The 25,512-nt window shown below is 46.5% G+C and overlaps 1 protein-coding gene across 4 annotated transcripts in view; it reads right to left on the reverse strand.

Moving 5' to 3' along the window:
* IRAG1 (inositol 1,4,5-triphosphate receptor associated 1) overlaps positions 1-24,474 on the reverse strand; it is a 111,641-nt gene extending 87,167 nt beyond the window's left edge. For 2 of the 4 annotated variants that reach the window (XM_059708881.1, XM_059708880.1), the window contains exon 1: positions 24,076-24,469. In XM_059708881.1, coding sequence (XP_059564864.1) covers positions 24,076-24,142 — 67 coding nt within the window. In that variant the 5' untranslated portion in view covers positions 24,143-24,469. Of the gene's footprint in view, positions 1-24,003 lie in introns of all 4 variants that reach the window. The other 2 variants (XM_059708882.1, XM_059708883.1) reach the window with 2 other exon arrangements.
* Between the last annotated feature and the right edge of the window lie 1,038 nt (positions 24,475-25,512).

Raw genomic sequence — 25,512 nt, forward strand, 5'->3', positions numbered from 1 at the left:
GCCCCAGTGTCTGTGTCCATTGGTTATGCTAATATGCATGCATATAAGTCCTTTGGTTGCTCTCTAACCCCCTCCTTACCCTACCATTTGTCTCTGGATCTATTCTTGTTCATCAAATTATGTTGATCATTATATCCCACATATGAGTGAGATCATGTGATATTTATCTTTCTCCGACTGGCTTATTTCGCTTAGCATAATGCTCTCCAGTACCATCCATGCTGTTGCAAATGGTAACAGTTCAGGAAGGCGATTCTTACTCTTTGTTGCAAGTCTTGAATATTAGAGGGTGAAAACAGAATCCTTCTTGTGATGGTGAAGAACTTGTCTAAGAAAGGAATCACTGGGAAAGAGAGTACAGCAAAGAGCCAGAAAGAAACTATGTCCTGAGCCTGTCATCTAAAGCCCTGATCAAGCTATGCCTGATATTCCTGGCCTTTTATGTTTCAAGAAACAATTAATACTCCTTTTTGCTTTAAAGTGTCTTGTGTTGGCTTTTTTGGCTCTTGCAGTAAAGAGTTCCAACTGGTACAAACAGCCTCAATACCAAAGGATTCTCTTTGAGTTTTAACTAGAAAACTCGGATCTAGAGCAAATGAGCTTGCCCTGAGTTATTCCCTAGTGAAACTTATCAACATGCCCCTTTCCTCCAAACCTGCTCCTCCTCCTGCCTTCCCTGCCCCTGTTGCTGGGCTCAGCTTCCTCCCAGAAACCACAGCCCAAACCTCTGAATCCCCCACCCCCACAATGCCTATCCCCCAACTTCCCCCCTACTACACACACATTCAAAACAGGCTCCAGAGGAGGGACTAGGTTTGACCAGCTTCCATGTTCCTGTCTAAAAACATAATCCAGTGAACATAAAGACAACTTTGTGGAGTCAGATTTCAACTTTTAAATGATGCCATTGCCTCCTTCCCGACAACCTCCAGGGACCCACTCCACCTACTCCTTAGCTCAGAGTTGGATGGGCTCTGACCCTCCCTGGAGAGTAGACCCCAAGACTCGAGCATTGAGAGCCTGTGTGAACAGACTTGACCTGCTGCCCTGGACTCCAGTTTGCAGGACAAGGAAGAAGCACAAACTTGCCCACCAAAGCCGATGGAGGGGGAAGAGCAGTTGTGGATCTTGTCCTTTTTTTTTTTTACCAAAAATTCTGAGCTGAACTGCATTTGCAATTTGGTCAACTCAAAAGATGCTCCTTGAACAGAGGCTATGGCGACAAGAAGCCAAGCAAAAGTAAACAGAGCAGTTCCCTTGGTATCTCAATCTCTGCAAATAGCTGCAGGCTTTGAGTCTGTAGACACCACTTGAGAACAGGCTTTGGTAAACAGTGATGTGAAATGACCTGGGAGGGTAGGGGTTGAGAGGGGGAAAGCAGGAGCTTGGGAATAGCTCTCCCAATGGCAAACTTTGGTGGCCTAGACACATGGATTTCATTGTATTGCTACTTAAACAGGCATGTGCTGCTGCTTAATGATATGAGACAGGAAGTAACCACAGAGGACTTCTCCCCAGAGGAGCTGTCATCTTTTCACAATGAAAAGATAGGGAGCACATGGAACAATTCCACAGTATCAGCAGAAGAGCACTGATACTTGTTGCACCAGGCTCTCTACCTGGCTCTTTATATCCTTGATGCTATTCATTCCTTACATGGTACTATTATTCCCATTTTACAGAAGAGAAAACTAACACGCAGAAAAGATAAGTACTTCGTTCAACACACCACGGTGAGGCTTCTAGGGCAATACAGAACCCAGCAACAGTGGCACCAACCACCAGTACCGCCACCTCCACCGTCACAAAAGAAAGGACCAGGAGAGGGTTTTCTGGCTAAGGATTCACCAATTCATTCTGGAGAAGGTGTTATCCTTAACATCAAATTCACAAATGTTCTGTCTTTTTCAATTGTAGTTTGCTATTTGTATAACATCTTCCTTAAGTTAACTGTTTGGTGAACAACATGAAGTTCAACCAGTGGTTAAGCCGAGTCATTCTTAAGAAGCTCCTGGAAATTTTCACCTGCATTTCCAGATGAGAGAAACAGATAACTAACCAGAAAATAGACCCCTGGGAGGGTGGGCTTTTCTGATGAAGTCATCCACCTTCTAAGTGGAAGTGGCCTTCCTAATACATGACTTTGGTTCTATTCCTCCCTTGAGTAAAACCTTTCAGTGGCACTCAATGCACTGATTTCCAAACCTGAGAAAGTGAACTAGAATCATCTGAGGTGTTTGATAAAGTGCACACTCCTGGGCCCATCCCAGATCTACTGAATCCAAATATTTGGGGAAAGGGCGCAGGAATGTGGAGGGTTGGCAGTCCCTCAGTGGAGTCTGGTGCGGCACATTCAGAACATCAGAACTGGAAACCCCGGTCCACAGAGTTCTGGTTCATTGGCATGATGGCATGTTCTGCTCTGAGCTTACCAACCTCTCCTGTTTCTTCTACAGACTACCACCTTGGTATCCCACACCCCAGCATCACCTCATGCCCCAGTTTCCAGAATATTCCACGTACTTTCAAGCCTCCCTGGCACACTCTATGCCTCGAAGGCTCTTCTCTCCCATCTTCCTCCATTCTTGGGATCTGAGGTCTTCCCTGCAGCCCTGTTCTAAGCCCGTTCTCCCTCTGAGGGAGATCAGCTCACTACCTCCCCGACCCCAGCACCTGAACTTTGCAGTTGAAACACTTCTCCCTGATGGAGAGGAGAGGAAACGCCCCTTCTAGGAAATTCTCTTTTCCCATTATCCAAGAGGACATAAATGGTGGGTCTGACAACCTTCATGGTCCTTACACGGGCAATTTGTATACTCATTTTTTAAAGTGTTGTTATTGATTTCAGAGAGAGAAAGGGAGAGAGAGATGGAAACATCAATGATGACAGAGAATCGTTCATCAGCTGCCTCCTAAACACCCCCTACTGGGGATCGAGCCCAAAACCCGGGCATGTACCCTGACCGGGAATCAAACCATGACCTTCTGGTTCATAGATCAAAGCTCAACCACTGAGCCACTCCAGCCAGGCAATATACTCATTTTTAATAAATGAACTAACATTAATAGTCGTACTCTGGAAATATATATATTTACTTTGACTTTCCATGCGCTAGCATTTCCTGAGCAAAGCTCCTTTGGGAAGAGAACTAGGATTTCAAAGCAGTGAGGCCTTTCTTTGTGGGCTGATTATGAAACCGCTCTGTGACCTTGGGACAGTCTTGCCTTTCTCTGGGCCCCGCTTTCAGCTTCTGCACAATGACTTTCAAACTTTTGACTCCCTGGAGTTCTAGCCAGAGGGATGGCCTCCCCAGGCTCTGGGAGGAAAGCAGTAGCCTGACTACAGACAGCTTAGTGGAGCTTCTCTTCTCTGCCATGCCTCTGTGCCACAGCAACACACTGCCCTGCCTTCCCCTCCCCAGCAAACACAGCAATGCATCCCTACTGCCCTTTCTTGAGGCTTACAGAGGAGACTTTAGCTCTGAAGCAGATCCTTGGGAGATAAGAAAATGCCACTGATGTGGTTGGAAAAATCTGAGCTGGATGAAGTGGAAACACAGAGCTCTCCCTTGAGGCCAGAAGAGAAGTGCATGGATGGAGGCCAAAGTCCATTCCTTCCTTGAGCCTCTGGGAGTCAGCAGCACCCCCCCTTTCAGAATGCAATACCCCCTTGCCTTTCACCCTCCTTGCAGACACCCCCAGGGGCGTAACTGCTGAGCCTGCAAGATCCTCGATATCTGGGGGCAAATCAGTCTTACTGTGGGTTGTACTGGTTTTTATTGATTGCCTTATAGGTGATTTATAACTGCCTGCTTCCTTAAGAAATGGTTTGTGGCCAGATGTCAGTAAAAACACTCAGAGGGCAAGAGAGTTAAAAATAAAGCACTGTAAAAAGGGAGCAGAGACTACACAGGAAAGAGGAAGACAACTCCAGCCAAGGTGGGATGACTCCTCAGTCAGGTGACCTCAAGGGAAATCTTGATTTTCATTTTCTACTGACATAGCTCATTAGGATCAGCAGCAGCTTGCTTTTGGCTACTGTAAAAATTACAGAGCATGACTATTATATCTTGAGCTAACTCATCAAAATGGACCTGCCACTCAAAAGAGAACACAATTAGAGTGAGCTTTTGCATTGAAGAACTTTAAGGTTCACAGGAGTCTTTGCATTTAATTTCAAATATCACTTCACAGAAGGACTTCTCGTGTGAGTACATCACCATACTGTTCAACAGCAGGCCCTGGGATTACCTTTGTTTTTTTAAAGCAGGCAATATAGAGGTTCTAGGTGTGATGTGCATGTCTGAGTCTGGTAGCTGGTCATCAACCCTCCTTGATGAGGCGATAGAGTAAACCTGATCAAATGAGCTCCAGGAACATGCGGAACCACACATGAGGATCCTTTAGCTCAGGGATGATTAGCAGTGCCTTTTAATTCTGACTATAGGTCACTCTCATTTGGTTGTCATGATGAATGAGTTAACAAATTCTGACTTCACTAGTTACAACTCACCAGAGATCATAATCTTTCAGAGGAAAACCAAGAAGGGTATTGTTGTGGGCTGAACTGTGTCCTCCCCAAATTCCTATATTGGAGGCCCTAGCTCCCGGCACCTCAGAATGTGACTGTATGTGGAGTTAGGACCTTTAAAGAGGTGTAAGTTAAAATGAAGCTGTTAGTGTGGGCCCCAATTTAATCTGACTGGTGTCCTTATAAGAAGAGGAAATTGGGATACACAGACACCAGGGATGTGTGTGCACAGAGGAAGGGCTGTGTAAGGACATAATAAAAAGATGGCCTTCTGCAAGCCAAGGAGAGACACCACAGGAGACACCTGATTGATTACCTGCTAACACCTTGATCTTGGACTTCTCTAGAACGGTGAGAAAATACATTTGTGTTGTTTAAGCCATCCAGTCTGTGGTGTTTTGTTAATGATAGTCCTAGCAAACTAACACAGCTATTGATGGAATTCTTCGTCATATCAGGTTTAAGTTCAAATCTGTTTCAAACATCTAATCTTTGGAATTAGGATCCATGAATTTTGGGAAATAACTACTTTAATATTCCTTTTCTAGGCCAATCACAAAGTTCCTTCTAATAAAATAAAAATCATCTGAACTGAGCCCCAAGATTCTAGTTTTTAAAAAATAAAACTATCTCTGTTTGCAGATGGCATGATCTTGTATATAGAAAATCCTGAAGACTACACTAAAAAGTTATTAGAATTATAAATAAGTTGAGCAAGGTTGCAGTATACAAGACTGTATACAAAAATCATTATGTTTCCTTACACTAGCAGAGAACAACCTGAAATTAAGAAAGAAATTCCATTTACAATAGCATAAAAAATCAAAAATACTTAGGAATGTGCTCAACAAAAGAAACGTACACCGAAAATGACAAAATATTGTTGAAAAACATTTAAAAAGACCTAAATAGAGACAATGTCATCACATTTTCTAGATCAGAAGATTTAATATTTTTAAGATAGAAATACTCCACAAATTGACCTACAGGTTCAACACAATCCCTATCAAAATCCTAGCTACCTTTTGCAAAAATTGACAAGCAGATCCTAAATTTCATAAAGACATTCAAGAGACCAGGAATAACCAAAACAATCTGGAAAAGAGAAGGAAAAGGGTGTTGATTTACACATCTCAATTTCAAAATTTAATATAAAACCACAGTAAGACAGTCTTATACTGGGTACTATACAAGGGTAGACATAGATCCATGGAAAAGAATTGAGAGTCCATAATATAACCCTTACATTTACAACCAATTGATTTAGATAATTCAATGAGAAAAGAATAATCTTTTTAATAAATAGTTCTGGAAAACTGGACATCACATGTAAAAGAATAAAGTTGAACCCCTTTCTTATACCATACACAAAAATTAACTCAAAATGAGTCAAACACCTAAATGGAAGAGCTAAAACTATTAAAACTTTAGATGAAGACATAGGAGTATATCTTTGTGTCCTTGGGTAGGCAATTCCTTCTTTTTAAAAAAATATATTTATTGACTTTTTACAGAGAAGAGGGGAGAGGAATAGAGAGTTAGAAACATCGATGAGAGAGAAACATCCATCAGCTGCCTCCTGCACACTCCCCACTGGGTATGTGCCCGCAACCAAGGTACATGCCCTTGAGTGGAATCAAACCTGGGACCCTTGAGTCCGCAGGCCGACGCTCTATCCACTGAGCCAAACCGGTCAGGGTGGCAATTCCTTCTTAAAACACCAAAAACATAGGCAACAAAAGGGAAAAAAACACAAATTCAACTTCCTCAAAATTAAAAATGTTTGCACTTCCAATGATACCACTGAGAAAGTAAAAACACAACCCATAGGAGAAAATATTTGCAAATAGTATCTCTAATAAGGGACTTGTATCCATAATATATAAAGAACTCTCACAAATCAGTAATAAAAAGACAAACAACAATTTAAAGTGGGCAAAATATTTGAGTAGACTTTTCTCCAAAGAAAATATACAAATGGCCAATAAACACATGAAAAGATGTTCAACATTATTAACCATCAGGGAAATACAAATCAAAACGACAATGAGATACTACTTTACACCCATTAGGATGGCTAAAATAAAAAAGCAAAGAAGAACAAGTATTGGCAAAGATGTGGAGAGACTGGACCCCTTACTCGTTGCTGGTAGAAATGTAAAATGGCACAGCCACTTTGGAAAATGAATTGACAGTTCCTCAAAAGGTTAAAGATAGATTTGCCATATGATCCACCAATGCTCTCCTAGGTATATACGCAGAGAAATGAAAATTTTGTGTGTCCACACAAAATCGTGTATACAATGTTCATGACAGCCTCATTCATAATAGCCAAAAGGTGGAAACAATCTAAATGTTTTTTTTAAATACCTTATAATTTTATTTATCAATTATATCTTAATAAAGCTGGAAAAAGAAAGATTAATATTTTTAACTAATTTTTCAAGTCTTTTTTGAGGTAGATCACAACTAACAGATGAATAAAAAGTGGTCTATCCATACAATGGAATATTATTCAGCCATAAAAAGGAATGAAGTATGTATATATGCTAAAATATGGATGGACCTTAAAAACTTTAGGCAAAGTGAAAAAGTCCATCAAAAAAGACCATATATTTTATGATTGCATTTATATGAAATGTCTGGAATACAGCAATATAGAGGCAGAAAGTAGATCAGTGATTCCTTAGGGAGGGATGGGGAAAGTGAGAAGTGACTATTAATAGGTACAGGGTTTCTTTTGGGTGATAAAAATATTCTGGAATTAAATAGCGAAGATGGCTGCACACTTCTCTGAATATATTAAAAACCACTGAATTGGACATTTGAAATGGGTTCATTGTATGGTATGTGAATTCTATCGTATAAAATGTTTAAAAACAAAACTTCTGAAGAAGAAAAAGAGGAGGAGGAGGAGGGAGGGGGAAACTAGCTTTTGTCCTTAGTACATTGTGAGCAATCTGGACACAGTTTCCTCAAAGATAAAAGGTGGAAATTAAGCTGGATGATTTCTAAGTTTCCTCCCACTTCATGTATATGTCACTTAGGAAAAGAGTTTGAGGAAAAGGGGTGGAGTACATGTGAGTGTCTAGGATGGGGTTACGTGGTGAGAACTGAAAGAGAAGACAACAAATAAAGTAAAAAATAAAAAGAGATGCAGGGACAAGGGACATGAGCTCAGAGAGACAGACACATAGAGACATGGAAACAAGACTGCCCGAAAGAAAGAGAAACTCACTGAGATGCATGTGCACATCACTGGTCCATTTTTCCATGTAGCAAATATTTACTGAGTACCTACAAAGTGCTGAGCTCTGTGTATGATAGTAAGTCAGGTGGGCCAGGCTGAGCTCAGTGATAAGAGACCCGGGCTGCAGTTGCTCAAGACTACACAGGGAACATGCATGCACACATACACACGCAACCCACACTCACACTGCACCACACTCAACATGCAACATTCCCAAAAGTCCAATCATTTTTGCAGGGTGCACCATTTCTCATCCCAGGCAGTTAAAATTCTCCTAACAAAGACATTCAAATATATGTTGTGTTTTTACAAGTATGGGCATGAATGGGAATGACACCTTTTATTCTTCTCCTGAAGTCTCTGACACAAAGCTCAAGAGCAGGATTCATTCCTAGTCTGGAAATGCCTTGTCCTCTTTCTTCATCAGTGAGGAATGGGTTTGGAAACAGAACACGGCCTGTTACAAGCACACAACTTTCAGCTGGGAAGTTCCCAGAACACATTCTGTCCCTCTCTCCTCTCATCCCATCCAGACCTGGCCCACTAAAGGCATGTGATGCCTGTATTCACTGTCTCATGGCCTCCCTACTGCTGGCAGGCATGTGAGAGGGACTCAGTTCAGCAGGAAAACTGACCCGCTTCCCTGCAGTGCCTGCTCTCTGAGAGGTCAGCCACCTCTGAGAAGGGAAGGCCAAGGAAGTTTCTGGATGTCTGCTCTGATCCCTTTACTCCAGACTCAGCCAGAGCCCAGGCAGCACAATTTCCTGAAATAGCCTTCAGTCACAGCCTAAGATGGGGGTCCATCCCCTTCTATTAACAGGAAGGATGTTTGGAGGAGTTGGTGTCGGATGCTGTGTGCCCCCACATAACTAGGAAATGCACAGCAGAGCCTGGGGGTAGAGGAGGGACACTGGCCTGCAGATCTGGACAGGCTGAACCAGATCTGTGCTGGGAAATGGCCCTCGGGCCCCTGAAGCCCTCCCCAGCTGCCTACCATTTGGAGCAGTAGTGAATTAATGTGGTCCAAGCTCCAAAAATAGTAGTCAGACCATCTAAACTTATCTTCCATCCTGGGCCCGGCCAGTCCCCTAGGAATGTCAGCATTTCTAAAACATCTCTATTCACCCAGAGCGCCTTGTGTCAGACCCCAGTTTGGGTCTGGGCAACCATTAAACTCTCTTGTTCCTTCCACGCCTGCCCAGTCCTCTCAACTCTGCATCACTCGCTCTGCACCCTAAACAGGAAATGCCCAAGATTTATGCTTGCTGCAACCAAGCCAAAGGCCTTTAACCTGGCGCATGGTTCCAAAGGGCAGAGAGGGCCCCTTGGAGAAGTGGCCTGGGTGCTCTCTGTCGTTAGTTGTGAATTAATTGCTAAACACGAGAACTGGGGAAGCGCAGTCACCTGGCGAGGCTTGAGCTCTGGCTTGCTGCGATGCCAAAAGAAGCCATTCCCACAACAGTTTGTCTTTCTCTGACAAATTTATTCCGGGTTCTCAGGGAATTTTGCCGTCATGAAGACTGGTCGCTCCAGGCATGCCTCTGGCCTCTGTACATCCTGTGCTCTATGCGTGGAATGCCCTGTATTCCCTCTGCCCTGCCTGACAAATGCCCCATTACCCTCTCCCTCGATGTCTTACTAAGGGCAGGGACGCTGTGGTGTTCACGAAGTTTGTCTGCAATGAATGCCTCCAAATGGCCACCTGGTTACACCCCATATCTATCACCCCTGATCAACCAGGACTCCCAGCTGCTCACCCATGGGATGGGGATGCTACAGGCCATGAGCATCTCCCCTGCCTCCTGAAGACTAACTTCTGATCATCTAACAATTCCTGGTCAGGATCTCTAACCACTGCATGGGCTGTGTGATTGCAATGCAGTCTGAGTGTCCCTCAGCTTGAAGATCATGCACTTTAGTTCTCATTTTTCTAAGCTGTGACCCTCTGCAGGGGCTCCGTCTGCCTCCCTCAGAGATGCCATGCAGCTCAGAACAGAGCAAGTGCTTGAGGGGTGGGGAGTGAGGACAGGCTCCTCTACGGCCTCAATTTCCTCCTCTGAAAAACGGAGATAATCGTTTCTATCTCAGGATGGTTGAGAGGATGGAATGAGATGCATAACCTACTTGACACAGAGTTGATACAGTTTTTGCCCCTTTGGCACCCAGTCCCCCCTTTTCTAGTAACAGCAGCATCCTAATTGTCCCTGTGTTTGGCGTGGGTGTCGGCCCCACTGTAGGAATGGGCCTGTCACACAGCTCTGGCTCGTCAGAGCACCCCATGCCCCTGGCCCTGGTGATTAACTGAGGCATAAACGCATGATTCAGACAAGGCCAATAAATTCAACTTGGCAACTTTTCTGAAATTTTGGGGGGAGTCTTGATACTGGGGGTTCTGAAAGGATAGATGTAAACTTGGAACTACAAGTACCACGATGTCACCACAAGAATGAGTCACCTGAGAAGAGAGATCCAATACCCAGGATCGTTGAACGATAGAGGGAATGAGCCCCGTGGCTCCAGCCATAACTGAACCTGCCCTAAACTTCTCAAGTATGTGTTCCAGGAAATGCTGGTTATTGTCTAATCAAATTTGAATGTTTCTGTCCCAAGCAAATAAGAATCTTGGGTAATGCAAAGCTCAACAGATTTGGCCAACTTCCCCCTTGCCGCTGATGGATGTGCTCTGGGAGGACATCCGTGATCCTTGCCATCTCCTTGTCCCCAGTCTCTCTCCCTTAAGTCCATCTTCCACCAGGCTGATGGTTCTCAAACACAGGCTTAGTCATCTTACTCCCCATCTTAGAAGACTCCTTGACTCCTGCTACCTGGAAACTGAGTTCCTACTTCCTCAGCTCCACCTTCAAAGCATTCCACAGTCGGACCTCAGTTCCCTCTTTTTTTCTCTTTTTAAAATTGAGATATAATTGACATAAAACATTAGTTTTTGATGTACGGCTATTGATTTGTTAGTTAACATCCATCATCATATATAGTTACAAAAAATTTTTTTTCTTGTGATGGGAAGGAACATTTAAGATTTACCCTCTTAGCCATCCACCCTAATTCCCTTTTGAGCTTATCTCTCAGGGCCCTCTTCCGTGGCACCTTGCATACTGTGCAAGATTCCTATCAACCCATTCCCACTCGGAAACGCTCCCCAACTCTCCCACCTGTGCTTCCTACAGGAAACACTTCCACTCCTAACCTGCCTGCCAAAATCCCACCTACGCCCTTCGCCAAGACAGAATAAATGTCTCACGTCCCTGAATTTACCCCCTTGTTATATATAGTCCCTTCACTCTGTCCTTCCGTGGGAATAACGTACCATATAGACATTTCAAGGGCAGAGAGCATGTCTGACTCAATTGTGAATCCCCTTGAGGGCCTTGCAGAAGGTTTGCCAACATAGGCCCTTAGTCAGTTTGCTGACACAAGACCTCAGCGTTCAGCGACAAACTCTGAATCCCCTGACCCTCTCCTCAACCACACTCTAGGAGAGTGGATCCTGACCTTTGGGTCGCATTTCCTCTTCACCAGAAAACTTCTTTCAAAAATTATGGTAAAATACACATAACATGAAATTCATCATTTTAACCATTTTAAAGTGTGCAGTTCAGTGGCATTAAGTGCATTCACAATGTTATGCACCTAATACCACTACTATCTAGTTCCAGAGCTTTCCCATCACCCCAAAGGGAAACCTCATACACATTCGGCAGTCACTTCCCATTCCTCCCTTCCCCAACCCACAAGGTCCCGAAAATCACCAGTCTGCTTTCTGTCTCCATGGATTTTCTTATTCTGGACATTTCATATAAATGGAATCATACAGCATGTGGTCTTTGTGTCTGGCTTCTTTCACGTAGCATAATGTTTTCAAGATTCATCTGTGTTGTAGCATGTATACATACTTCATTCCTTCCTATGACTGAATAATATCCCCTTGCATGGATATGACACATGTTGTTTATCCATTCATCTGTTGATGGACATGTTGGGTTGTTTCCACCTTTTGACTCTTGTGAATAGTGTTGCTATAAACATACTTGTACAAGTTTCTGTTTGAACACCTGTTTTTAGTTCTTTTGGGTACATACATACCTAGGAGAGGAATGGCTGGGTCAGAAGTTAAATCTGTGGTGACCAGGAGCCTCTTACACGTGCCATCTCCAATCCTCACCAGCATCCTGGGTCTGCTTGGCTGACGTCACCGCTGGTTTTGTAGAAGGGACCTGTTTATCTTGATATTGTCTCCTGATGGCAAACCCTAAAGGGAGTTCCTAGTTTTTTTTATATCAACTTCTGGCTGTTTAGTGTTTTCCATTGTCTAAGCTATTTCTGATCCTCTATGTAATTTGTTCCTCACGGCAATATTATAAGGTAGATAGTATTATGTCTGTTTTTCAGATGAGGAGGCTGAGATTCAGTGGGGTGAAGTAACTTGACAAGGTCATAGCCATTAGGGCCCAGCTGAGACACACTCCCAGCCCAGGCCCTTTCCACACCACCACAGTGGCCCTCTCTCCAATTTGCCTCTCTGTCCAAGGTCTTTAAAAAAAATAACCTCCTGAAATTTATTCTCAGATTCACCATTGCTTAGAATTCCTCTTGCTAGGTGATTAGTCAATGCTGGCACAGACTTCCACACACACTCTGCCAGGGATCTGATTTATAATCAAAACGTTTTCCTAGGGCAGATTCTGCCTTTACTTTTGACTTTTCTAGGTCTTCTGTGAACTCCTGGAATCCTGGGTTAATGCTCCTTTTTTAATATGTTTTTTAACTGATTTTAGAGAGAAAGTAGGGAAGGGAGAAAGAAACATCAGTGAGAGAGAAATATCCATTGGCTGCCTCCTGCAAGTCCCCTACTGGGGATGGAGCCTGCAACCCCGGGGAATGTGCCCTGACAGGGAATCAAACCAGTGACCGCTTGGCACACAGGATGCTCAACCAACTAAGCCACACTGGCCACAGCAATGCTCCTTTTTGATGAATCTACATCTGAGTGTGGCCCACAAGCTGAAACTCAGCTCTTGAAATTTTCACCCTATTCTTTTGTAAACCCAAGTTCAACCAGAGAGCGCCTCCTTTCCCTTCTCAGGAGGACACTATATCTTAGACTGGGGAGTCCCTGTACCTCTTTGGAGCAGAGAAGAGGCACAATGACCTCAGTGGAACTGGGTATGACACAGTGGAATTGGGCCCAGTCTGCTGCTTAAAGCCTCCAACCCTAGCACTTCCTACTTCCACATGGAATGCATGGGAGACTAAAAAATAAGGCAAGCAAACTGGACAACAGATAACGACAACACTCCCAATTCATCAAAGGCATACCATGTCTCTGACACTTTGGGCATATTCATTCCCTCAATCCCCCACCTATACTATGGTGAGTGCTAGCTTGCAATTAAGGAAACTGAGGCTCATTGTGGTGCTGTGATTTTTTTCAAAGTAACAGAGCTGATAGATAGCCAAGTGGGATTGTAAACCAGCAGAACCCAGGCTATCCCCACTGGCCACAGTCTGCATCTCAGGGAGATGCTTTTGAGCTGACCTGGCCCACTTAGCACCTGCCTGGGGAGTTCTACAAGCAGTGAGGGCTTTCCAGATGCCACATAATCCACCTGCTTCCTCTCAAGCAAGTGTGTCCCTAGCCAGCTTTTCCCAAAGCCTGTTCTCTGCCACCCTTGTTCTCGGTGATGTTGTTTGGAGCTGTGAAAATGCAGGCTTCCGTGTTTCAATACATTTGGGGATATTAGTATGAGACAGGCTTCTGTCCTGCAAGCCTTTAATAAGAATATATCTCCAAGAGGGCTAGAAAGTAGTACAGAATGTTTCTCAAACTTCTTTGACCAGGGAATGGTTTTTCAAGGTCTCAACGTGACCTCCTCAAAGCACTAGTCACAGACCCTCTCCGATGAGTGAGTGGCCAGAGGTGAGAGAGCAGAGTGGTTGTGCACGTGGGGTCCGCAGCCAGGCTGCCTGAGGTCCCATCCCAGCTCTGCCACGTGGTGACTGTGTGACCTTGGGCAAACTACTCCGTCTGTCTGTGCCTCAGTCTCCTCACTTGATAGTCACGGATAAGGATATGCCTGCAGATTATATAACACACATCAGCTCCTGAGAACGGTGCTTGGCACATGTTCAGAGCTCAGTCAATGTCAGCTGGCATTTTAGCTCCTTCCAGGGCCTTGCTGAGGGGGATTTCCCACATCCATCACAGACAGAGCCTGCACCTGGCACTCCCGCCCCCAGGCCACAGCCGCCACTTGTTCTATGAGACCTGGGAACAATGCAGGAAGACAGAGCGAAGCAGGTTAAAAGACTGCCATTGTTCCCCAGGAGTAACCCTTCCTGCTCCTGATGGCTGGGAAGGACTTCTACTTTCTTTCTTCTTCCTCACAGACGGGCACCTGAGAGTCAGAGACTGAGATTCTAAATCCAACTTACTCTGCCCTGGGATCTCGAGTTTCCTTCCCTATACCAGAGAACAGAACAGGCCTCTAATCCAGGGACATGGCCCAGAGAGGGGTGGGGTGAGCTCTAAGCAGGCAGAGAAGCTGGATGGCAAAGCTGCAGAGAGGGGATAGCACCCGTGACAGATAGTAAATGTCCTCCCCTTTGCGAGAAGCAAGAGAGGGGGCCCGTGGCCAGGGCGCTTGGGTATTAAATTGGGATCATTAACAGTAGTTGCTGCAACAGACCCAACATCTCAGTGGCGTTGAAAGTACATCTTGCTGACTTATGTCTAATGCATATTGGGATGGCCACCTCCACCCTATAGTGAGAAGTTCTATAACAGAAAACCCTAAGGGAACATACAGTCAGCATTAAGTGGGATGCCAAGAATTCCTGGATGACCCTGCTTGCCAAAGCCTTTTTCCTCTGTTAGCCAATTGATGCTCCGCTCTGCCTTGTTGCATATAAAAGACCCTGATGGAGGGGGTGCCTTTGCTTCTGAATGGATTCTCCCAGTTTTTCTAGGACTTCCTAATGCCTCGCCCCCAGAAGGCCTCAGGCTCTGCAGGACTGGTATTGGCCTTACTAATTCTCTGCCCGTGGCAGAGATGGTTAGTGCTTCCTGAATCTTCCTGTGCTCTCTGCAGTTCCCAGACTCCCTTGCAGTTGCCTGGGGGCCGGGGGAGACGGGGGGTTAACTACCTCTGGCCAACAGACTGTGTGTCACCTCTGGGTTGAGGCCAAGAGCTGTCCACTCCTGCATCCATCTCTTCCTCTGCCAAGATGGCTCTGGAGGCCAAGTGCTCATGGGAAAACTGGAAGAACCAACTCAGAAGCCGATGCAGCCCCCTCCGGGGTCTCCCCTCTGGGCTGAGTGGCGGAGAAAGCATTGACCGGGGAAGAGAGGAGAAGGGCTTTGGCAGGCGGGGCCATCCAGGAATTGTTGGCATTTACATAGCCATTTAACGCCACATATTTCTTTCCTGTAGGATTTTCCATTATTAGACTTCTTGCTGTAATTTGGGGTACAGTGTGCCCTGTGATTCAAATATTCCCAGTAGTACATGCCAACTGTGATAGACAGATTGCCTCCGACTATAGCATGAACATGAATTACCTGGGGGTCTTGCTGAGCCTCAGATGCTGACTCCGGAGGCCTGAGTCTGTGTTTCTAACAAACTCCCAGGTGATGCGATGCTGTGGGTCCCTAGACCGTGCTCCGGATGTAAGGTGATGGGGCAGGGCTGACCTCCAGAAAGTCTGGGAGGAACAGTGCCCGGGGCCCACAAAAATGTTCTCATTTCTTTTCAAATAAGAAGACAACATGAACTATTTAGTCAAAGAAAATGTTTCCATAGATAACATTGAAATATTTATCTACACCGACAGAGTTATAAAGTAAGTTTCTTAAGTACAAACGTGCCTAGAGCCCCTAAAAATCCTAACATGGGCCTGGGGGTGGGATGGGAGAGGCTATGCTACCTACAGGTCACAGAACTGTGAAATCACGAAGGTCACACAGAGAACACAAGAGATGCCGTCTGAGGACGTGCCATGCACATGGTAGTTAGCTGCCAGACCATGTCCCGGGGTCTCCTCACTTCCCCAGAGCTTCTCCACTTAGGGAGCTCTTAGGGGTACTCAGTGTCTCCTGAAGGCCCCCCAGATTCTGGTGCACGTGAGGTTCATCTCTTCCAAAGGACTGGAATCCAATTGTGTCCCTGCCCCCCACTGCTCCCAGAGCTGGAGAGCCCGGTGCAGCTGGCCCTATGGTTGAGGGAAGTGGGACCAGGCTCCAGAGGCTGCTTTTGTTAGTGACAAACACAAGACTACCATCTCTGATCTGAGCAGCAAATGTCCAAAGCTGAGAGGCAAATGCCTTGTTAACAGGAGAATGAATAGGCATGCCCTTCAGCAGTGAGTGTTTTCTTAAAAACACAGCCTCCCATTTACTTTGGACCTGGTGCCGGTTCTGACTGCCCCTGAAGGCACTGCACAGGGCTGTTAGAGAATGAGCAATAATAGCTGAGTTTTCTAACACACCTGCAGCCCTCCCTGTCACAGACGCAGTGTCTGACACCATTATTGCTCTGGGGTGGCTTCAAACATGAGACTACGGGGGGGGGGGGGGGGGGGTGAATCGCTAGGCTTGCGGTTCTCAACGTGTGGGTCGCGACCCCTTTGGCGGTCGAACGACCCTTTCACAGGGGTCACCTAAGACCATCCTGCATATCAGATATTGACATTACAATTCATAACAGTAGCAACATTACAGTTATGAAGTAGCGACGAAAATAATTTTGTGGTTGAGTCACAACATGAGGAACTGTATGTAAAGAGCCAGAAGGTTGAGAACCACTGCTTTAGGGGGTAAGCAGTTCCCAGATGAGGAAACCAAGGCCTGGGAAGGAAGAAGTGATTTTGCTCAAGGGCATAACATCAAAGAGACAGAGCCAAGCCTAGATCCCCTGACCCCTGCTTATACCCTATCTTCATTTCAGCTTACAAAGTGGCAGCAGAAATGGATACTGGAAGACCTTCACTCTTTCCTCTTCCCTTTCTTAGGAATGAGCTGCCTGCTAGGAACACACATTCATTCTGCTGTGCTCCACCTGCTCCAAGATTGAAAGGAACCTGCCTCCAGCAGAGAGCACTGGAGAGGGCCGGGGTAAGTCTGCTTCATTCAATATTAGAAAGCCTACTTGCCTGCAGGTGTAAACCACATTCTCCAATGCCGGGTTTCTGCCACAGGTGATATTAGTCTGACTTCTCAACAAGCCTTAGAACTTAATCAAAGGAGGGAGGTGATGGTCACTGGGCCTCCTTAATACCCCACCAGGCACCAATGGCCAATCATCTGCCACTCTCCTTGGAGCATTAAATGGAGATGAGAATGGGACCCAGGATTATGGGCAGTGAGAACCTCAAACCCAATGCAGAAGTCTCCTGGATGGAATCTGTGAAGGGGGATAGACGGAGGCTAGGAACAGTCTCAGCTAACATTTACTGGGTGCCGAGAACAGACACTGGGCTAAGGAATTTAACCCTGCAAAGTGGGCACTACTTTATCTCCGTTTTACAGGAGGGGGAGCTGGGGCTTGAGATGAGGTGTAGCTTCAGGTGTACAGCGGGTCAGCAGTGGCACTGTGCTGCCCCTAGCACATGGCATCCTCTCCCACGGTGACAATGTGGGGAGAGTGGTCAGTGCTGAACTCACCCCCAACATGGGGCCAATGCTCTTTGGACTACACCTGCATGAGCAAAGTCAAGGGTGTTTCTGGTTTTCTTCTCTTTCTGATGAACTAGGAACCTTGGACTCTCCTGAAACATCCTCTCTGTTACCTTGTCAGTGGCAGAACTCCCTATGGCCTCTGTGTGTCCTTTCCAGGGTGGCCACCGTGCCCTCTGCACCCCATCCCATATCTACAGCCCCACCATGAACAATGTATCTTCTCGTCCTCTGAGCCTCCTGCCAGCCCACAGGTTCCTAACTTTCCCTGGTTAGCTGGGACGGCTCAGCTTCCCCACACCTGCACTCACTGGTACCCCTGCACATAGAACCTGGTTTCCTCTAAGTCAGCATTTCCTAAACTTGAGTCATCTGCACACCATCCTCATAGTTTCTGCCATGTCTGTGTGCCACTTATGCATTTATTAATTTAATATTCTTTTTTTTTATTTAATATTCTTTAATTTGACTAGCAATGAGCCAGAAAGCCAGGGTTGAAATCCCAACTCTGTTGTTGAGCAAGTTACTTAATCTGTCTATGCTTCAGTTTCTCCATCTGTATAACAGGGATAATACTGGTAACTACTTTAAGGGGTTGCTATAAGGATTAAATGAAATATTGCAGGGAAAGCATTAAAACAGTACTTAGCAGCCCGGCTGGGCTCATGAACCAGGGTTTGATACCTGGTCAGAGCACATGCCCAGGTTGTGGGCTCGATCCCAGTGGGGGTTGGGGGGTGCAGAAGGCAGCTGATCAATGATTCTCTCTCATCATTTATGTTTCTATGTCTCTCTCCCTCTCCCTTCCTCTCTCTCTAAAACCAATAAAAACATCTAAATATATATAAAAGCCTAAGCGACCATTACGACCGCTCAACCTCTTGACCTGTCTACCGGTCGTTATGACAACGCATTGACCATCAGGGGGCAGACATTCAACACAGGAGCTGCCCCCTGGTGGTCAGTGTGCTCCCACAGCCAACCTCCTGCAGCCGGCCAACCTCCTGCAGTCCCTCCCCCTGGCTAGCCAGCCCCATGGGCCCAATCAGGACTGGGCTAGATTGCCCTGATTGGCCTCAATCCCTGGCAAGGCTGAGGAACCCCACCTGTGAATGAATTCATGCACTGGGCCTGTAGTATTTTATAAAACAGTACCTACCACACATAAGCATTCTACATGTTAGCTACTCTTGTCATTACATTTATTTTAAAAGGAAATTTTATGTCTCTACTGGAAGTGGAAAAATCAGTACCACTTATACCACTAATAGTGAGGAATTGTAAAAGTGAATTAAATGAAAACAGTTACTAAATTCTAGCGATTGCCTGACAAAGGCTCTGGGCCTGAGGCTTGCTCTCATTTTGTCAAGAATGGTGACACACAAGTATCCAAATGATGGAGAAAGCACTCCAGGCTCAGGCCAGGGGAACCCTTGTCCCGCCTGGCTGGACTCCCGTTTCAGCACTGGGAATCCTGCAGCACCCCTCACTCCTGGGTGCCTCGGTGGAGGCTTTCTCCTTCAGCAAAGGACCGAAAAGAACTCAAAAGGGAACACTGTCCTTCTGATGTGAGTTTGCGTGCTTAGGCTGAGTCAGTATCCCACTTATCAGCATCTTGCAGCCCACGCCATGGGCCACACTGAACAAGCCCGTCTCTGAGAGCCAAGTTTCCAAATTCCATAAACATATGGAAAGGCCATCATGAGACTGTCCCCAAAGAAACATTTGTAAATGTCTAACGAGAGGAATGATGATTAAACTGTTGCACAGCTAAAATTACATTAGACAACCATTGAAAAATCATACTTTGAAGTATCTTTAATGACATGGGAAAATGATGGTGATAGAATGTTCACTTAAAAAGCAGACTAAGATGTCCATCATGAGGTCAGTAGATAAACAAGCTGTGGTCCATCAGTCAATGGAATATTATTCAGTGCTAAAAAGAAATGAGCTATCAAGCCATGAAAAGACATGGAGGAACCTGAAATGCATATTACTACATGAAAGAAGCCATTCTGGAAAGGCTACACATTATATGATTCCAACTATATGACATTTTGGAAAAGGAAAACTATGGAGGCAGTAAAATGATCAGTGCTTGCAACGTGTTAGGAGGAGATGAATAGGTGGAGCACAGAGGATTTTTAAAGCAATGAAAATGCTCTGTGATACTCTAATGGTGTGTACGTGTCATTATACATGTGTCTAAACTCATAGAAGGTACAACACCAAGGATGAGCCCTACTGTAAGCTTTGGACTTTGGGTAATAATGATGTGCCAGTGTAGGTTCATCAGTTGTAACAGATGTACCACTCTTGTGGAGGGTGTTGGTAATGGGGAGGCTGTGCATGCGTGGAGGCGAGGGTAAACAGGAAATCTCTGTACCTTCTATTCAATATTGTTGTGAACTTAAAACTGTTCTAAAAAATCAAGTCTTTAAAAAAAAATTTTTTAAGCTGACTATAAGACCACATATAGTAAGACCCTAGTTTTATAATGTATAGAGACATATAAAGAAACACACCATCTTATTAATAATATTTATCTCTGAGTAAAAGGATTTGGGAGGGATTTTTTAAATTTCTTTGTATTTATTTCCAAATAATTTATTTCTTACTTATACCAATTTCTATATTTTCCAAGAAATTTAATAAAGAATATACATTACTTTTACTACCAGGAAAATTCTTGAGTAAAAATTATAAATAAAAAATTTTAGGAAGAAACTAACCAGAGCTAATTACACCCATTCTTCACAAACTGGTTTTCATATCTGTGGCCGATTGGGAGTGGGGTTTTCTGTCTGCCTGACTGACTGTCGCCTGCTTCCCGTCTCCCCTGGCGAGGGCCTCACAGAGAAAGTAGGGCTCTCCAAGGTCACTTCCCCTGTTAGGACGCTGGGTCTGAAGGCCCATCCACGGAGGGTACCCTGGGCTATCGCCTGAACTCAGAGTCTGGCCTGCAAGGTGCACAGAGCAAACACAATACTCCCTCACCCTCTTGTCTTCATTTTTCCATCATTTGGGCTGTGACACATGATAACTGCCCCGAGAGCCAGGCTACTAACTAGAGGTAGGGTGGCAACTAACACAAGAAGTGCCTACTTGGGACCGAGGTGGCCTGAGCTGGAATCCCCGCTCACACCTATCAGCTGTGTGTCCGTGAGCATGTCACTTCACCACTCTCACAGCAGTGTCCTCATCCCATCACAGGACTAAGTTAAATAGCCATTCTAGCACAGATCCTGGCACAAGGTAGGAACTCAACTTATTGATTTTCTCTCCTCCTTTTACATTTACTACACAAGAACTCAGTTCTCTGTCTCCCTCTCCTGACTCACAAGCTCCCCAAGGGGCAGAGACAGAATCTGGGGACTCCCAGACCTCTCCTCCCCACCCATCCATGCCTCTGTTCCTCGTCAGTCAGTAAACAGAATCTCCCTGCTGACTGCCAAGCCACAGAGGGCATGGCTGAGGGGCAGCCCAGTGGCTCCATGGGGCTACACAGGAGCAGTGACAGGGTAGGGAGGGGGTGGATTACTTAAGACCCCCTACTTTGCATCCTCTGAAGCCAGACTAGAAGAATCTGATCATCATGCTTACATACATTATAAACCCTCATGCTTACATACATATGGCCCTGTTTAACCAGAATACACTTTATAAGCATTATGTCCATTTCTACATAAGAAAGAAAAAGAGATCCTGAGCATGGTACACTCGAAGCATCATTCTGGATACAGGACGCACAGGGGAGAATGAGACGATCTCTGACCTCATGGGGCTCAGTCTCCATTCCTGCTGGGGATGTGGGGTACATCCATCCCCTGCATTACCAAGACTGAAAGGAAAGGGTGGGGACATTTTGGGAAGCTGAGAACTGTAAGTGTAGTTAAGCCCACCATGCATGGAATGGATCTTCCTCTCACAGACACATGGAACCCCTCACCCTGAAACTGTAAGCCCCCCCCACATCTAATTAGTTTTAAGCAGAAGGTATTACATGACATCACTCTCCTCATCTAAGATACTAAATCCCCCACTCTGTGTCTGGGTGGCCTTGGGAAATCATTTAACATCCCCTAGTACTTGTGTCCTCCCCTGTAAAACAAAAGTGAAAATAGAGGCCTCATAGCATTGAAGGAAAGCACCCATGACCCCACACGTAGGAAGTTGAAGAAAGAAGCCCATGACATCACACATAGGAAGTTGAAGGAAGGAGCCCATGACCCCACACGTAGGAAGTTGAAGGAAGGAGCCCATGACATCACACATAGGAAGTTAAAGGAGGGAACCCATGACCCCACACGTAGGAAGTTGAAGGAAGGAGCCCATGACCCCACACGTAGGAAGTTGAAGAAAGAAGCCCATGACATCACACATAGGAAGTTGAAGAAAGAAGCCCATGACCCCACACGTAGGAAGTTGAAGGAAGGAGCCCATGACCCCACACGTAGGAAGTTGAAGAAAGAAGCCCATGACATCACACATAGGAAGTTGAAGAAAGAAGCCCATGACATCACACATAGGAAGTTGAAGGAAGGAGCCCATGACCCCACACGTAGGAAGTTGAAGGAAGGAGCCCATGACATCACACATAGGAAGTTAAAGGAGGGAACCCATGACCCCGCATGTAGGAAGTTGAGGGAAGAAGCCCATGACATCACACATAGGAAGTTGAAGGAAGGAGCGCATGACATCACACATAGGAAGTTAAAGGAGGGAACCCATGACCCCACACATAGGAAGTTGAAGGAAGGAGCGCATGACCCCACACATAGGAAGTTGAAGGAAGGAGCTCACGACCCCGCACATAGGAAGCCTCAGGTGCAGCGCTGGAGGAGCCGGTGCTCCCCCTACTGCCCTGCTACCAACCAGAGATGAACAGAGGGTGCTGCTTAAGAGCAGGGCCTCCAGAGATGGGCAGCCTGGGATCAAATGCCAGCTGTGCGACGTCTCTGTGCTAAAACGCCCCCATCTGCAAGATGAGGGCAATAGTAATGGTCCCTGCTTCGTGGGTTGTGGAAGTCTTGAACTACTGCAGGGGACATGCGTAGCACAGCATTTGATGCATAGTAAGAACAGCGTGCTTGCTTTTTTTTATCTTCCCAAAACATGTTGATGGGGATCATTGATCATGTTGTAGCAACTGGCACATGATTACACCTCTCAGATGATCTTAGAGGGAACGCAGGACTGTCCTTCTTACCACCAAGCACACAGGAAGGCACACCAGCTGTGAACACACACACACACACACACACACACACACACACACACACACCACTGAATCGTGGACAAAACAAACATAACGATGACAACTGTTTTGTCCATTAGGTCAAACCTCAGAAGACATATTCAAAGCAGAAGTGCTCACTCCCATCTGTGATGAGGGGCTGGAGCATTGGAGTTAGAGCCACACAGACTTGGGTTAGAGCCCTAGCCCTGCTCTTTCTTAGCCGTCTGACCTTAGGCAAGCCACTTAACCTGAGTTGCCTCCCCATAAAAGTGTTGGGGTGAGGTTGGGGGAGTAACTCCACCTGCGCCACCAGCCTGTCATTGCCCTCTGGTGGGGACAAGAGAACCCTTAGCAGGCTCTGGCTCCCTAGTGCTCCCAGCCTAACAGTTCTGGGAAGCTTCCTTCTTTTTCCTGCAGGAGACCCAGCTTAGACAAACCCATGGCCTGCTTTACTTCCCACTGAGACCCCCAAAGAGCAGCCTGAAGAGTGTTAAGGCAACAGCAGCTGCAGGGCTCTGGGAGACAGGAGTGCCAGCCAGGGGTGCCAGACTCACACTGTTTACTCAGACGACAGAGCATCTCTGGGCTTGACAGCTGGTTACTGGGCAGGAGGGAGCAGGCCAGCTCGGCCCCTCTGCCTCCCACTGGCCGTTCCTTTGGAGAAAGCCAGCCTCAGTGCCATGCCGCTCTCTCTAGGTATAGATTGACACTGAGCATCTGGAGGTGAGCAGGGTTTGGGGCACAGACTAGGCACACACACACCCTCTAGGGAACAGGGTTAGGGCACAGGGGGACAAAGCTGAAGATAGGAGAATTGGGGACAGAGATAAAAACGGGCTGTGACCCAACCACAGGACAGGAGAGGCAGGAACAGAAACAGGGCAGGTGAAGGATGGAGACAGGGCTAGGCCCGCACAGGGACCAAGAGGGATGGGGGCAGTACACAAGGTGGGTGGTTGCGGGGCAGAAAGCGACACAGTAAACAGAGCCGGGCTGGTAAAGGGGGAGCAGGCGGTGCAGGCTCACATAATCTGGGGACACTCAATTGCCCCAAAGGGGCCCACAGGAAATCTGGGGGTGGGGATCTCCTATCAGAACCCACATTTTTACCCTAACCTGTGCATGCTCTCCAACAACAAGCAAACGCAGCACAATTCCATTAAGTTAGGACTGGCAAGACTCCCTTCTTATTGAAAAATTAGGACATAAAAATAGTCAGCTGAAATGTCACCCAACAAAACCAACAATCTTGGAAAGTTAAAGTCAAGTGCCCCCCTCCCGGCACCCTGTACCTTTAAGGAGGAGAAGTTTCCCTCTGCTTCCCAGCTGAAGAGCAGGTTATTCTTGGATATAGCACGACTTACCTAAAACTGAGTTATTCCCCGTTCCTCCTCTGGCCAGCCTCTCTTCACTCTGGGGAGCTTTTACCATTTAAGGTCAATGTTACATCTGGCTCCGGAGCTCTGGAGCTGAGAAGCCTCTGGCTGCGGAGCCTCAGCTGCCCGCCTCTTCCGAGGGGCTGGGACTTAGAGCCCAGAGCTCCTCCAGGAGCCCCCTGTGGCCCCCTCTGGCCTGGCTCAGGGAGCTAAGGACAGGGGAAGCTAACCAGACTGGCCCAGGGTTCAGGGCAGGCTGGGCCTGCCAGGCAGCAACTGGCCCTGGGCCCCTCCCATGGGCACCCACACAGCACATGGCAAAACCCCTGGGCATGTCATGCCGCTGGGCACCGTCCTGGCCAGCTGGGGACCAAGGGAGCTCTGCAGATCTGCCTCCCAGCCTGAACTCCTCAGCAAGCATGGGAGCCGAGACAGGACCCTGGCCTCAAGCCAGGAGAAACTGGGAACATTTCCTGTCCCGGGGACTTGCGGGTGGGGGCCACTCCCACCTTAAACACTTGGGATTATCAGAGAGAAGGGCCTGGGAGATTCAGCTAATCTGAGAGCTGGCATCAGCCCCAGGGGCTTCTATCGCTGCACCCTTGTTCCACAGCCTTGTCATCTTAACATTGTGCAGCCTCAGTCTCCTCACCTCTAAAGTGGGAATAATAGTGATTGCACCTATCTCATAGGGTTGTAGGAGAATTAAATTAAATAACATTGGAAGGCTTAGCACAGTGCCAGCATCTCACAGGTGTCCATCAGCACAAGTTTGTTTCCTGCTCCTTCCCAGACACCCTGTCCTTACTCTTTCCTCACCTCCCTTGGGTGCAGTGCCCACTCAGCCAAGATCATGGAGCCCAGGCTCCAGCCTTCTTCTGAGGTTAGAGGCAGCTCAAACCAGTTGGCGACCATTGTCTGAGCCAGTGGTCGCCAACCTCTTGGACCTCACGGACCACCAGTGGTCTGCGGACCACCGGTTGGCGACCACTGGCTCAGACAATCCCTGGGTAGAGTTGCTAGATAAATTACAGGACACCCACTTAAATATGAATTTCAGATAACAACACATAACTTTTTAGTATAAGCATGTCCTAAATATTGCATGGGACATACTTATACTAAAAAATGTTTTTTTAATCTAAAATTCTAATTTAACTGCGCAGCCTGTATTTTCATTTGCAAAATCTGGCAACTCTAGCCCTGGGCCATCACATGTCACCCAGAATGTATTCATAGTCATGCTAAGAGCTCGATTGGTGCTTCAAGGCCTGTGGCCTCAAGCCCTCCTGGTGATGGCTTCTGCCATGGTTCAGTCCACCCCAGTCTCTACCAACCCTGGCCCACTGTGCCTCCACCCCAGCCCGTCCACAGGCATCTAATCCTGGACTCTCTCCTCCCTGGTTACTATGAGAGGAAATCCTG

The sequence above is a fragment of the Myotis daubentonii genome, chromosome 9, assembly GCF_963259705.1.
Source record: "Myotis daubentonii chromosome 9, mMyoDau2.1, whole genome shotgun sequence".
In the NCBI taxonomy this organism is placed as follows: Eukaryota; Metazoa; Chordata; class Mammalia; order Chiroptera; family Vespertilionidae; genus Myotis; species Myotis daubentonii.